The sequence below is a fragment of the Jaculus jaculus genome, chromosome 8, assembly GCF_020740685.1.
Source record: "Jaculus jaculus isolate mJacJac1 chromosome 8, mJacJac1.mat.Y.cur, whole genome shotgun sequence".
NCBI classification, from domain to species: Eukaryota; Metazoa; Chordata; class Mammalia; order Rodentia; family Dipodidae; genus Jaculus; species Jaculus jaculus.
Genome location: NC_059109.1, coordinates 13,493,744 through 13,507,868, shown reverse-complemented (window position 1 = coordinate 13,507,868; position 14,125 = coordinate 13,493,744). Strand labels below are relative to the sequence as shown.

The 14,125-nt window shown below is 45.6% G+C and overlaps 1 protein-coding gene across 1 annotated transcript; it reads left to right on the top strand.

The window, feature by feature from the left end:
• Positions 1-492: 492 nt before the first annotated feature.
• On the top strand, positions 493-13,786 carry Spats1 (spermatogenesis associated serine rich 1). The gene is made up of 9 exons (XM_045156967.1): positions 493-604; positions 748-877; positions 1,789-1,932; positions 4,356-4,495; positions 4,946-5,107; positions 7,025-7,145; positions 9,620-9,682; positions 12,904-13,016; positions 13,728-13,786. Exons 1-9 carry the CDS (start codon positions 493-495, stop codon positions 13,754-13,756), a joined length of 1,014 nt encoding a protein of 337 aa, XP_045012902.1. The 3' UTR covers positions 13,757-13,786.
• The last annotated feature ends 339 nt before the right edge of the window (positions 13,787-14,125 follow it).

Genomic DNA, 14,125 nt, shown 5'->3' with positions numbered 1-14,125 from the left:
CTGGAGGGATTGCCTAGCATTCAGGAAGCCCTTGGTACCATTTCCAGCACCGCCTAGGTGAGTGCAGAGAGATGAAATGCAGAGGGACCAATCCGAAGAGCCAAATGAACCCACCAAAATTCAAAAGTTCCCGCCAAGCGCTCCATTTTCCTCAGCAACATGACAACCCACAGGCTAGGGACCCAGTTTGAAAAATATGTATGTATATACGGCATTGGGACCAGTATGGGGGAAGGGCCTTTTGCTCCCAGACTGCCTCCACAGCCAGGGACCAGGAGAGGCCCTCAGGAGTCAAAAAATGGGCGACAAAGAGAGCCCTATAGCTTGCATCTCTATCAGGGGCTTTCCCCCAGAGCTGCCTGTTCCCATCACATAAGGATGGGAGATTCACACGGGAGCTGGAAGACGCATCTTTTCCTGCCAATCATCGGAGGCTGCAGTATTGGTCATGAAGGTTCCTTGTGAAAGAACTATACATCCATCCATCTGCCCATGTATCCACCATCCACCCCCTTCGAGGATGCCCCTCCAGGAGCCTCCCCTGGAGCCCTAGGGGGCCGCAAGACAGGGGAGCCCCGGCTCTCAGACTTCCTCTGCAGGAAGGGTTCGTTGTCCTGGCAACCCAGCCCTGAGCCTTCAGGGCTGGGCAGCTGCTGGTGGCTCAGCCACTCGTGCGCTGGCCTTTCTGCTCTGGGTCCCAGCACTGGGTAGGTCTGCTGTCAGTTGGCACTTTGATCTGGGTCACAGCCTCCTTGAAGGCCTCAGAGGACAGACCAGCGGCTTCTCTCCTCCGGGAGAGGGCGGGCGAGGGCCCAGAGGTGCAAAGGAGGCAGGTAGTGCGGGAGGTGCTGCGGGAAGCCCTGCAAGCTTCCAAGCCGTAAACCGGGGCGCTGCGCGAAGGGAGACTCGGGCTTAGAGAGCAGCCCTGCCCTCCTGACTTTCAGAGGCTCAGGGCGCCTGTTGACTGCAAACAATGACCTTTCTACTACGGGGTCTGCGCTGCTCTACTCCAAGTAGCTTTTGATGTTTAAAATCGCGTGTGCACAGTTCTGAGAATTCAGCAGAGCTGTATCCAGGGGACAGGATACAAAGACTAATATTAGCCATCTTCTGCCACTATAAAATACACCTGAGCCGGGCCTGGCGGCGCACACCTTTAGTCCCAGCCCTCGGGAGGCAGAGGTAGGAGGATCGCTGAGAGATCAAGACCACCCTGAGACTCCATAGTGAATTCCAGGTCAGCCTGGGCTAGAGGGAGACCCTACCTCAAAAAGAAAATATCCTCAGTGTAAAAACCTGAGATAATCAATATATAAACAGAAATTATTTTGGGGTTCATGACTTTAATATATATGTGTGTGTATGTATATATGTGCATATATATGTATGTATATGTGTATATATGTATATATATTAGGTATACATTATGTATTATAATATATATATTAGGTATATATATATTAGGTAATATATATGTATCATATATATATATACATATATATATGAGAAACAAAGTAGGGGATCAGGCCAGGCACTCTGGATCCTCCTGCCTTCCAGGTGCTGGGATTGCAGGCCTGTGTTTCCATGTCACATGCTGTAAAGCAGTCTGAGCTCTGTTGGGGGGTCGTGGGGGGGGGTGGACGGCTGGTGCAGTGTTTGGCTTGCTGCACTTGGCTCTCTCTGCTCAGGTCTATGGCAGGAAGCAGCTTCTTCCACCATGAAGGGATCGGCAAGCTCGAAATAAACCTGTTCTCCCATAAGCTGTGTTTGGTTGGCCCTTCACCCCAGCGTGGCCATGCTGGCCAGGACACCTGCTCTGCCCCTTCCTGCGCTGGGAGGTTCCACGCCCTGGCCCCCAGCTGTACCCTGGACACACCGGGAGAGTAGCCGAGCAGCAACCTTTACTTTCCCTGGTCCCTCAGAGGAGTCCTGGTAGCCTAACGCGAAGCTCCAGAACTTTCTGCAGTTTCCAGTTTGGTTTAGGGTAAGGAGGAAGTTATTTGAAAGGGTGAGGCAGGGAGGCTTGCATGCTTTTGAGTTTGGGGTGGCAGAAGGACACCAGGCCTTTGGATCACCAGACAGTGTGGTCCATAGACTCATGGTGCTCCTTGCTGCTCTTGAGATAAGGTCCCTTCGGGAGACACACCTTGAAGTTCCAGGGGTCTGCAGGAGGGAATGCCCTAACAGCTTGCTGGGTGCACAAGAGTGTGGGTGTGTGCCGGTTTTTAGCAGAGAGCCCATTGCTTTGCTTACTCTTTCTCTCTCTGTGCTCGCTCTCGCTCTCTAAATAAATAAAAACAAATTTAAAGTGTACCACTCAGTGGTTTAAAATTTATTTTTGTTAATTTTTATTTATTTATTTGAGAGAGAGAGACAGGCAGAGAAAGAGAGAATGGGCACGCCAGGGCCTCCAGCCACTGCAAATGAACTCCAGATGCGTGTGCCCTCTTGTGCACCTGGCTAACGTGGGACCTGGGGAATCGAGCCTCGAACCGATGTCCTTAGGCTTCACAGGCAAGCGCTTAACCGCTAAGCCATCTCTCCAGCCCCACTCAGTGGTTTTAGATGGAGTTGTGCAACCATCACTGACGGGCGACTTTACAGTGTGTTCATCAGTGTTAGGCAGCTTCCCATCACCGTGACAAAACACAGCCAAGCTAAGTGAACTTGAAACAAAAAACATCTCATGTGGCTATTGTTTCCAGAGGCTTCCATTCGCTGTCACTTGGCCCCATTGGTGTGGGTGTGCGGTCAGGGAGCACATCATGGGGAGCGGGGTGGGGGGGTGCACGATGGAGCAAAGCTGCTTGCTTCACTGCAACCAGAAAGCAAAGAGAGCATGCTCGGGTTTGCAACCAAGTCCCTGACTGAACCCTGTTAAGCTAGGACCCCATGCCTGTATTGATCCATTCAATAGCCTCCCAGAGACCCCACCTCTGACATTAATGCACTGAAGATCAACTTCAATACATAAAGCATTGAGGTGACGTCTAAGATCTAAGCTCTAACACCCCTGGAAAGACATCTGTGCCCTTTGGCAGTCATCTCCCAACCCCCTTATCCCCCAGTCCTAGAAACCACTACTCTGTATTTTGCATAGATTTGTCTATTCTAGATATTTGATGTGTATTAAGTCATCAATATATAGTCATTGGTGTCTGCCTTCTTTCACTTAGCATTATAGGCTCATCTTTGTTGTAACATATTGATGTAGCTTACCTTTAAAATATTTTGGTAAATACATATAATGTGGTGAATGCAATTATTTCCCTTTAAAGTGCATGTCTTTATTAATTACATTCATAATATTGTACAATCAGGGCTGGAGAGATGGTTTGGTGGTTAAGCACTTGCCTGTGAAGCCTGTGGACCCCAGTTCGAGGCTTGATTCCCCAGGACCCACATTAGCCAGATGCACAAGGGGGAACACATGTCTGGAGTTCGTTTGCAGTGGCTGTAAGCCCTGGCGTGCCCATTCTCTCCCTCTCTCTCTCTCTCTCCTTCTTTCTCTCTCTCTGTCACTTTCAAATAAATAAAATAAAATAAAATAAAAATATTGTACAATCATCACTACAATCTAATTTTAAAGCTTTTCAGCTGAGTGTGGTGGCATACACCTTTAATCCCAGCACTCAAGAGGCAGAGGTAGAAGAATCACTATGAGTTCAAGGCCAGCCTGAGACTACATACCGAATTCCAGCTCAGACTGGACTACAGTGAGACCCTACCTCAAAAACAACAACATTCATCATTCCAAGCGCCAATGCAATGCTGACTCACTACTCTCCCCTCTGTTCAGGTCCTGGCAACCTTGACTCTACTGTCCCTTGTCATTTTCATGGACTCATATGACATTTTCCTTTGTGTCTGGCTTATTTTTTCCTCAATAGTTTCAAGAGTCTTCAACATTATAGTGTTACTAGAGCTCTGCTATTTTGCAGCTGAATAATATTCCATTGCATGAATATATGCCAAATTTACTTCATCCATTTATCTGTTGAACATCTGGTTGTTTCCACTTTGGGGCCAATATGAATCATTCTGCAGTGCACATTCACATACAAGTATATGTTTGAGTTTCTGTTTTCCATTCTTTTGGACAGATGTTCAGGAGTGGAATGGGTATTCCTGTTTAACTTTTTGAGGAACCACTAAATTGTTTTAAAGTGTGCGTCTTTGAATATGTTTCAGTGCCCTCAAATAGTGAATAAATAAATGAGGTACTCAGGGGCTTTTTTTTTTTCTTACAGAAGTCACCTCTGTTATGTCAGTGAGAATATGTGATTCTAGGATAAAGTACATCAGCTCAGATTCTAAGTCCCAGGGTAATTCTAATTCTTCCGCTTGCCCCCCAGTATGGCTGAGGATCTGGGTCAGAAGTGCTCTCCTTCTTCTTCCTCCTCCTCACGTTCGGATCACTCCTCTGAAACCTCATTGCTCCAAGTCCCAGAGGATAAGCATCCTGAGGAAATCAGCCTGCTTAGGTTGCAGACAAGTGAGTAGCAAAACCCACAGGCCTTCCTCCCCACCTCTGTGTCGGGGTCACCTCAGACTCTGCCAGAGTGTGGGCGGCAGCAAGGGGACACTCACTGTGCCTGGCGTCTGACAGCCCTCTCTAATCCACACAACGAATGGCTAGGAGCTATGACCAGTTTGTTTTTAAGTGATATGCCTTTATGTGAATGCTATAAAAGGCCACAGCACAATGCCAAAGTCATACAGACGTGTGCAGAGTCTAAAACCTCTTATTTAGTCTTCTCCAACAACGAAGCTGTGATGAGTGGATATATGTTGATATACTGGATGTATTTTTTCTAAAATTTTATAAAGCATGTAGGTGGATGACTGTAGGCAAGATGGCGCCCTGGAGTTTTATAACTTATCATCGAATTGGTCTGTGAGGCTGGGAGCTGTGCTAACAAGAAGGGTTTCTAATCTCTTACAGAAGACGGGCAGCGTCCCGAGTGGACATTTTACCCACGGCTGAGCAGCAATATCCACACCTACCATGTGGGGAAGCAGTGCTTCTTCAATGGGGTCTTCAAGGGCAACAGGAGGTCTCTTTTGGAGAGGTCGGTGGACAAGAGCCTGGGAAAAAAGAAATATGGTAATGATTTCTACCTTACCTGGACCTTCACTGTTTTATGTAAAGAGATTCTGCACTGTGCTTCTGCATTCTGTAGCTGGACAGGGTCCCCGTGGTATGTTAGGACAGCCAGGAATATAGTTGACGTGCAGACCACAATGACAGGTGACATTTTTTTTTGCAAAGAACTCACAATGTATGCAGGCCCACACTTTTGTCTTTCCCCGGTGGTTATTAGTAGAAACCTCATAGGAATCTGAATGAAATGGTGTATGTTTCAACTAGACACCACCTCTCATATGCACTTAAAGTAAGTCCTAGCATAAGGTGCACATTGTTGTTTAAGTTAATGTAACAGATGAAAAAATATTTTACATACTGTATATATAAACACATGTATCACCTTAGCTTGTAACTTGGTAAGTTCTCTGCCTCAACTTACTCATAATAGATTTATCATAAGATCCAATTGGTGACTGAGTGTCAATGGTCCATTTATGCCACATGCATCTAAAGAAATACCTCTGTAACTGAGCCAGGTGTGGTGGCATAGGCCTTTAGTACCAGCACTCGGGAGGCTGAGGTAGGAAGATCACCCATAAGTTTAAGGGCAGATTGGGCTACATAGTGAATTCTAGGTCAGCCCATGGTAGAGAGCCTGATCCAGGCTCAAAAAGAAAAAAGAAAAAATGCAGAGCGAAAGAAAGAAATACTTATGACATAGGAGAAGGTATCAAACACACCAGTGATGAATGAGATTTTTGAGGCAGTTATGCAAAGAGAAAGAAGTAGCAACTTCAACAACTTTTTTTTTAAAGTTATGAGATAGTTTTAGGCTGGGAGCATAGCAAGTTTGTAGAGTTCTTGTCTAGCATGTGTGAAGCCCATTTGCTCCTCAGCACTGTACAAACCAGGAGCAGTTGTGTACACCAGTGATCCCAGCACTCAGATGGGGTAGAAGCAGGAGAAATGTGAGGCCAGCCTGGTCTCCATGAGACCGCCTCTCAAAAGTAAGGAAAGAGGGCTGGAGGGAAGGCTTAGTGGTTAAGGCACTTGCCTGAAAAGCCAAAGGACCCGGGATTGATTCCCCAGGACCCATGTTAGCCAGATGCACAAAAGGCAGAAGTAGGAGGATTGCAGTGAGTTCGAGGCCACCCTGAGACTACAGAGTGAATTCCAGGTCAGCCTGGATTAGCGTGAGATCCTATCTTCAAGAGAAAGGAAGGAGCCGGGCGTGGTGGCGCACACCTTTAATCCCAGCACTTGGGAGGCAGAGGTAGGAGGATCGCCGTGAATTCAAGGCCACCCTGAGAGACTATTTAGTGAATTCCAGGTCAGCCTGGGTCAGAGTGAGACCCTACCTTGAAAAACCAAAAAAATAAAATAAAATAAAAAATAAAGGAAGGAAGGAAGGGAGAGAGAGAGAGAGAGAAAGAAAGAAAGAAAGAAAGAAAGAAAGAAAGAAAGAAAGAAAGAAAGAAAGAAAGAAAGAAAGGAAAGAAAGAAAGAAAGGAAGAAAGAAAGAAAGAAAGAGAGAGAGAAAGAAACAGAGGAGGGGAGGGAGGGAAGAAGGGAAAAGAAAGAGTCCTTAGCCCAGGTTCACAAAAGTGTGAAAATCCTAAGGCGAGATAACAAAAGGACCTTGAAGGCATAAACGTGAAAATGTTCAATTTTCTTTCTTTTTTTGGAGGGGAGTTTGTTTGTTTTTCAAGGTAAGATTTCACTCTAGCCCAGGCTGACCTGGAATACACTATGTAATCTCAGGGTGGCCTCGAACTCACAGCGGTCCTCCTACCTCTGCCTCCCCAGTGCTGGGATTAAAGGTGTGCGCCACCACAACTGGCAAAAGTGTGCAATTTTCATTGTCACGTTGCCGTCACAGCTGATCTGCATGTCATCTTCAGCCTTGCGTGTGATGTTTTCAAACATTTTCCACAGATATCGATCCTAGAAATGGAATCCCGCAGTTGACACCAGGGGATAATCCGTATATGTCCCCAGAGCAGAGCAGAGGGTTCTTCAAAGCAGGGGCGACTTTGCCACCTGTGAACTTTTCATTGTAAGTGCACGTTTATTGCTTCTGGAGCCATCTCATAAACCCTCAAGGAAGAGTGTCTCTAGTGCATATCAATTATTTTTTAAATGAGTGGATCTCAGTAAGGTATGATTGAAAGCCAGGCACGCCTTTAATCCCAGCACTCAGGAGGCTGAGGTAGGAGGACTGCCGTGAGTTCAAGGCCACCCTGAGACTACATAGTGAATTCTAGGTTAGCCTAGGCTAGAGTGAGACCCTGCTTCAAAAAAAAAAAAAAAAAACATAATTGGTGAATATTACTTACAAAGTTGACCTTTAATTAGTGTCCACATGCATGTATAATATAAAAGGTACAATATCTAATAATTTTTTATTTTTAACTGATTTATAGCAACTGTACTTGTTACAGGGCACTCTGTGACTTGTTTGCTTGTTTGGGTTATACAACAGGGTCTCACTAGGTAGCCTCGCCCTCATAACAATCCCTCAGCCTCAGCCTCCTGAATGCTGGGCTTACACGTATGAGTCACCACACCGGCTCAGTGTGACATGGTAATACACAGATCAATGACATAGAAGAACTTGACTGCAAAAGAGGGGTTGTTCATGATTCAAGTGTGTGAGAGAGAGAGATGAAAGCTGGAGCTGGACTGTTTGGGAAGAGAAAGGGAAGAGTTATGTAAGACGGTAGCACAGAGATAAATTCAACAAAATACAATGATATACTCATAGGGAAATGTCCTCAGGAAACCCATTTTGTTGTATTAAAAAAAAATTAAGCCGGGCGTGGTGGCGCACGCCTTTAATCCCAGCACTTGGGAGGCAGAGGTAGGAGGATTGCCATGAGTTCAAGGCCTCCCTGAGACTACATAGTGAATTCCAGGTCAGCCTTGACCAGAATAAGACCCTACCTCAAAAAAAAAAAATTAATAGAACACAGGATGGAAAGATGGCTTAGCAGTTAAGGTACTTGCCTGTGAAGGCTTAAGGATCCAGGTTTGATTTCCCAATACCTATGTAAACCAGATGTACAAGGTGGCACATACATCTGGAGTTCGCGTGCAGTAGCTAGAGGCCCTATGTGTGCCCATTCTCTCCCTCCCTCTCTCTCTCTCTCTCTCTCTCTCTCTCTCTCCCTCATAAATAAAATATAAAAAGTAAAATAGAATGTCTAGAATGTTTAAAATTTTTTTTAATAGAGCAATAAGATAGTGGTTGTTGACGCTGTCCCTAGGAGAAGAGGAGAGGTAGCTCAGAGACCAACGCCATCACCCCAAGTTCCTTCTCTTGTCATTGTTTCCATAAATTCAAAGTATGGAATTTTAATTTTCTTGAAACGTGTTCATCTTTCTCAGATAATATGGCAGTATTTGTAGAAAATTATCACTCTGAAAACAAGCAGATAAAATCTGATTGAAAGGCATTATATTTAAAGTCCTTGGAAAGCTTAGGATCCCCAGGTTGGGAGGGGGGCAGTAGGTAGATGGAGAAGGAGAGAGAAAATGAACTGGAAGGAAACAAGTTCTCTGTCTTTTCCCATCAAAGCAAAGGCTGAGGGGAGGGTGAGAAGCTGGGGATAGGGCAGTTGCTAAGAGCCCCAGAAAATGACTGCACTTTAATTTTGTGGGGATGGAAGAGACATGTAGACCTATGCAGGTACTCACATGAAGAGCCCAGATCTGAGGAGTACAGTGAAAAGTGACTGCAAATTCCCTTTGATGCATGTGTAAAATCCACTCTGTTAGGTGAGAGCTTGTGAAGACCGGCTCACAGTATGGAAGCAAGAAAGCAGTTTTCTCCCTTCCTTCCTTCCTTCCTTCCTTCCTTCCTTCCTTCCTTCCTTCCTTCCTTCCTTCCTTCCTTCCTCCATTCTCTCTCCCTCTTTTTCTTTCCTTCTTTCTTTCCTTCTTCCCTTCCTTTTCCCTCTTTCTTTCTTTCCTTCTTTCTTTCTTTCTTTCTTTCTTTCTTTCTTTCTTTCTTTCTTTCTTTCTTTCTGAAGTAGGAGTCAGTCTAGCCCAGGTGGACATGAACCCACTCTGTAGCTTCAGGCTGGCTTTGAACTCTAAAACGCAAGGGGATCCTCCTACCTCAGCCTCCCATGAGCAAAAATGCTGGAATTAAAGGTGTGTGCCACTGCACAGAGCCAAGAAAGCAGTTTTAATTGGAATGGTACTACAAAATATGTGGATATAAATGAAGTTCAGATTGACTAGTGACTATCATGGATGAACTTAAACTTTGAGGGAAACCGAGCTATGTGATTGAGGAAAAGAGGAAGATCATTAAACCTAAAATATTATGTAGAAAAGCAACCATGTGGGATGAAATGACTTTGACTAAAAAAAAACTACAAAATATAAAAAGTATTGCCTTGATGCTTTGAGGCTCATATTTGAGAATCTTAGTACCAGAATATCTGTGTTTTTGAACATCGTTGTACATTGTTCTGTGTGTTGTAGAAACCATCACCATGCTACTGTTGTCTTTTTGTTTTTCAGGGAGCCTTTTGAGAAGAAATTTGATACATTTATCCCATTGGAGCCCATTCCACAAGTTTCCAAGTGAGTTTTCTCCCCAGTATGAATACTATGCTGTGTATATGAAAGGGACAGTTCTTTTCTCCCATGTGGGAACCTCTAGACAATCAAACCTCAGAGACCATTTGCACCCCAGCGGGAGGGTTGGGGCAATTTGTCAGGAAGACATACAGAGAGAGACCCATGGAGGACAAGTACCTGGCATCTTGCCATGGAATGGGCACATATTCAGAAGATGGCATTGGCAGGCTGCCAGATGCCATGTGCTGTATGAGGCATTCCTCCAATTACATGGTGTGGCAGACAGCTTCAGATGAACTGTCAGACCAGGCACAGTGATGGAGGAAGGGATTTATTGAAGCTTACAGATCCAGGGGAAGTTCCATAATGGCAGAAGAAGCTGGCCTGCCTTCACAGGGCCAGACACACAGAGAGAAGCACAAACCAGAAGCCAAAAGCCACACAGCACAGCACTCTTCGGGAACTACAGCTAGGCACACTTTGAATATCTTTAGATTGAAGTCACAATCCCACCACCACAACTTAAGATCTGCCCGTCCAGTGACTCTACCTCCAGCCAGGTGGCTGCAGATGCAAACTACAAACTAATAAAACACTGAATATATTGGGGGGCCATCTATTCAAACTACCACACATGGGTTTGCTCAAACACAGAAGAAACTTCACTTGTTTAAATTGATTTCTGTAATGGAAAGATGTTTTCTCTCTCTTTTATTCTCTCCTTTCACATTCTTCACTTTTTTACTTCCTTCCTCTCTTGTCTTTCCCTTCTTTTCCTACTCTCCTTCTCTTCCTCCCTACATGTATGTTCCCCCGTCATAGTTCTCTTTGGTTTCAACACAAAACAGTCTTGTGTAAGTAGGGCTAATCCCAGACTCAACCACACAGGTGTCATGGGAAGAGCAAGGGAATATGAGACTTTGGGGGGGGTCTTTAATACTTCCTTGTATTGCATTTATTACTTCATCACATAATTAGGTTTCTCATATCTCCACTTTATATTTTTCTGTAAATGCTATTCTAGATATCAGCAATTGCCTAAATCCCATCCCATTGTGCTGACCAACTTCTTTAGATTTTATAAATTTGTGGAAACATTAAATCGTATGTGAAAGAATATGGCTTCTCTGTGTGTGTGTGTGTGTGTGTGTGCGCACGCACACACATATAAGGACAAACTGTTATATGCTCTCATGCTCTTCCATACTGGGATCAATACTTGAATCAGAAGACCCAGGCTCTTTCTCAGGGCAATCACCTAAAGGCTCCTAATCTTGTCAGGAGACACAGAGGCTTGGTTCAGGGTCTGTTCCTGAATTTGCTCTTTATTATTTTATAGATTTATTTGGTTGTTCTTCAGTGTCGAGTACCTGTTGTACTTTTTTTTTAAGGCAAGGCCAACAGACTGCCTTTTTTGTTTGTTTGTTTTAATTTATTTATTTGAGAGCGACAGACAGAGAGAAAGAGGCAGAGAGAGAAAGAGAGAATGGGCTCGCAAGGGCCACCAGCCACTGCAAACGAACTCCAGATGCATGTGGCCTCTTGTGCATCTAGCTAATGTGGGTCCTGGGGAATCGAGCCTTGAACATGGGTCCTTAGGCTTCACAGGCAAGCGCTTAACCACTAAGCCATCTCTCCAGCCCCAGACAGCCTTTTTTTTTAATGTGAAAGTGAGAGAGAGAATTGATGCTCCAAACTCCAGGCATGTGCCCCACCTTCTGCTCATGTGCGGCCTTGCATGCTTGTGTCGCTGTGCCTCTGGCTTATGTGGGACCTGGAGAGTCGAACATGAGTCCTTAGGCTTTGCAGGCAAGTGCCTTAACCACAAAGCCATCTCTACAGCCTGACTATTTCCTTTCGTACATTAGTAAATACATTCGTGTTGTCCACACATGCATGTGAAGGCCTGAAGACAATGGAGGGCATCTTTACTCTGAGGTGCCATCCACGTTTTTATGAGACAAGGATTGTCATGGGCTGCAGCTTGGGTTCTGAGGACAGGGTAGTTAGTGAAGGGACTATTTTAAATGTTTGGACAGGTGGAGTCTGGTTTGGAGAACCCACAGGAGAAAGCAAAACCCCCAGAGGCTTACAACCATGGGGAGCTGTCCTTCTCCTAGGCCTGAGAAGAAGAGAAAGCTTGGCTCTCAGAGAAGTGAGAGCTGGAACCCTAGAAGAAGGGCTTTGGACAGGAGCCATGGCATTGCAGATGCATCTCCTCCCAGAAAGTGCATACCCCTGGACAAAGGGTGGGAGTGGAGGAGCTGGGGAAGCCATCGCAGACTTCCTCTTCCTACCACCTGATCTGACTGGGTCTCCCATTAGCTGAGTCCAGATCGAAGGTCCCCTGAGAAGCAGATGCCCTCCACCAAGGCCATGTGAGCTGCAAGGGCCAGCCTCACGATAGAGAAGGGTCCAAGAGAGACCTGGGTTTGGTGCAGGGGAACGTGGGGAACAGGCAACATGGACTTTTATTTTGAAGCCTGTCTTCTGACTCAGAGGTTAATTTTCTCATCGTGACAAAAGATCTTTGGAAAGCAACTTTTAAGGAACCAAGGGCTCACAGTTTGGGGGGTGTGTTCCATCATGGCAACAAAGACCTGGCAACAGAAGCATGGAGCAGCTGGCCACATTGTGCCTGCAGTCAGGCAGCAGAGAGATAAATGCTGGTGCTCAGCTCGCTTTCCCCTTTTTATTCAGTCTGGGGCACAAGCCAAGGGATGACGCTACCCATTTTGAGAATGGGTCTTCTCACCTCAGCTAACCTAGTACATAAACTTCCTCACAGACAGGCATGTCCAGGGTTTCCCTCCCAGGTGAGGTGATTCTTTTTTTTTCTTTTTTTTAAGATCAGCAGAGAAGCATAGAGAGAGAGAGAGAGAGAGAGAGAGAGAGAGAGAGAGAGAGAGAGAGAGAAAATGGGCGCACCAGGGCTTCCAGCCACTGCAAATGAACTCCAGACATGTGCGCCACCTTGTGCATCTAGCTTATGTGGGTCCTGGGGAATCGAACTGAGGCCCTTTGGCTTTGTAGGCAAGAGCCTTAACTGCTAAGCCATCTCTCCAGCCCCCAGGTGATTCTTGATTCTGTCAAGGCGACAGTCCACACTGACCGTCACAGAGGTCATTTGCACTTTCCGAGCATGTGCTGTCTTATCCATGGATGGTGTTTATAAATATCCCATGAGCTAAGTTCAAACTCAGATGACTGTCTTCTTGCTGCAGCTTACCTTTCTGGGAAAAGGAGAAAGCCAGGACACTGAAGAATGAGATACAGGAAGTCCGGGAGCTCGATGATTGGCAGCCAGCACCACCCTTAATAACCATACTCTTTTCTGGTGAGTTCGAGAAATTTCTAAATACTATATAAAAACTGGAGAAGCCTAGAAGGGCAGCCAACCCAGAGGTTTCACCTGGCGTGTAGAGAAGGCAGCTCCTCTCTTGGAGTGCGCGTGTCTTCTCTTCTGTTCCAAGGTGGTCCTCGTAAGGTTTGGGAGTGACCAAGACCGTGCAAACCACTCTGAGGCACAGATGAAAGCTTTTATTTGGGAAAATCACGAGCTGCCAGGGCTGACTCATGAAAAAGAAGCACAGCTAACCTGAGTTTTCAGGTCGTGGGCTTCATAAGGCTTTTTCGGTTGGGGGGAAGGTGAGGAAAGGAAAAAGAACTCATTTGTTAAGTTGAATAGAAAAGTTCCTTTAAGGGAGATTATTGTGTTAACCATTTAAAATAGCTAGGGTGTGACACCAGAACAGTGACCATGCGACTTAGGAGATAAGGGGGCAGGAAACCATGACCCAGGGCATTGTTAGGCAAGGAGAGGATTATGTCCTGGTGGTTTCTTGAAGCATATGGATAATCCACTTTCCTATGCTTCTGTCACCATTCTGCTGACCTTGGTGACTGTATCTTGGGAATCCATCCTGACTTAACAGCCTCTGGGCAGATGCCCTGATGTCGCCACCATGCTTAGAGAGTCCAGTGTGTTGGTTAATAGCGATTAGGCTTGAGAGGAAGACATATTTTAACTGGGTGCCTCTATCTACAGGTGTTGGCAGCTTGCTAAGGAAATCCTGAGCAGAAACAAGCCCACAAAACATGCACTGACTCTTCCTGTTACCACATACTCTTTTGCCTTTGACAATGTCACTATTATAAACCAATGACTGAATTCTAATGAGGAATCACTGTGCATTGTCTCGCTTCAATTTCTATTCTCACTATTTAATAGAAAAGCTGCAAGAATCATGAAATCAACACTGGGACATCCTCCACCTCAATTCTATTGCTAGCACTGTCCAAGTTTTTCTTGTTTTTTTCAAGGTAGGGTCTCACTCTAGTCCAGGTGGTTCTGGAATTCACTATGGAGTCTCAGGGTAGCCTCGAACTCATGGCGATCCTCCTACCTCTGCTTCCCAAGTGCTGGAATTAAACGTGTGCACTGCC

Coding starts and splice junctions, on each gene's coding strand:
- Spats1 (XM_045156967.1), top strand. CDS start 493: ATGTATCCACCATCCACCCCCTTCGAGGATGCCCCTCCAGGAGCCTCC. Junction 605..747: donor AGACTTCCTCTGCAGGAAGG/GTTCGTTGTCCT, acceptor TCTGGGTCACAG/CCTCCTTGAAGGCCTCAGAG. Junction 1,933..4,355: donor GGTCCCTCAGAGGAGTCCTG/GTAGCCTAACGC, acceptor CTTGCCCCCCAG/TATGGCTGAGGATCTGGGTC.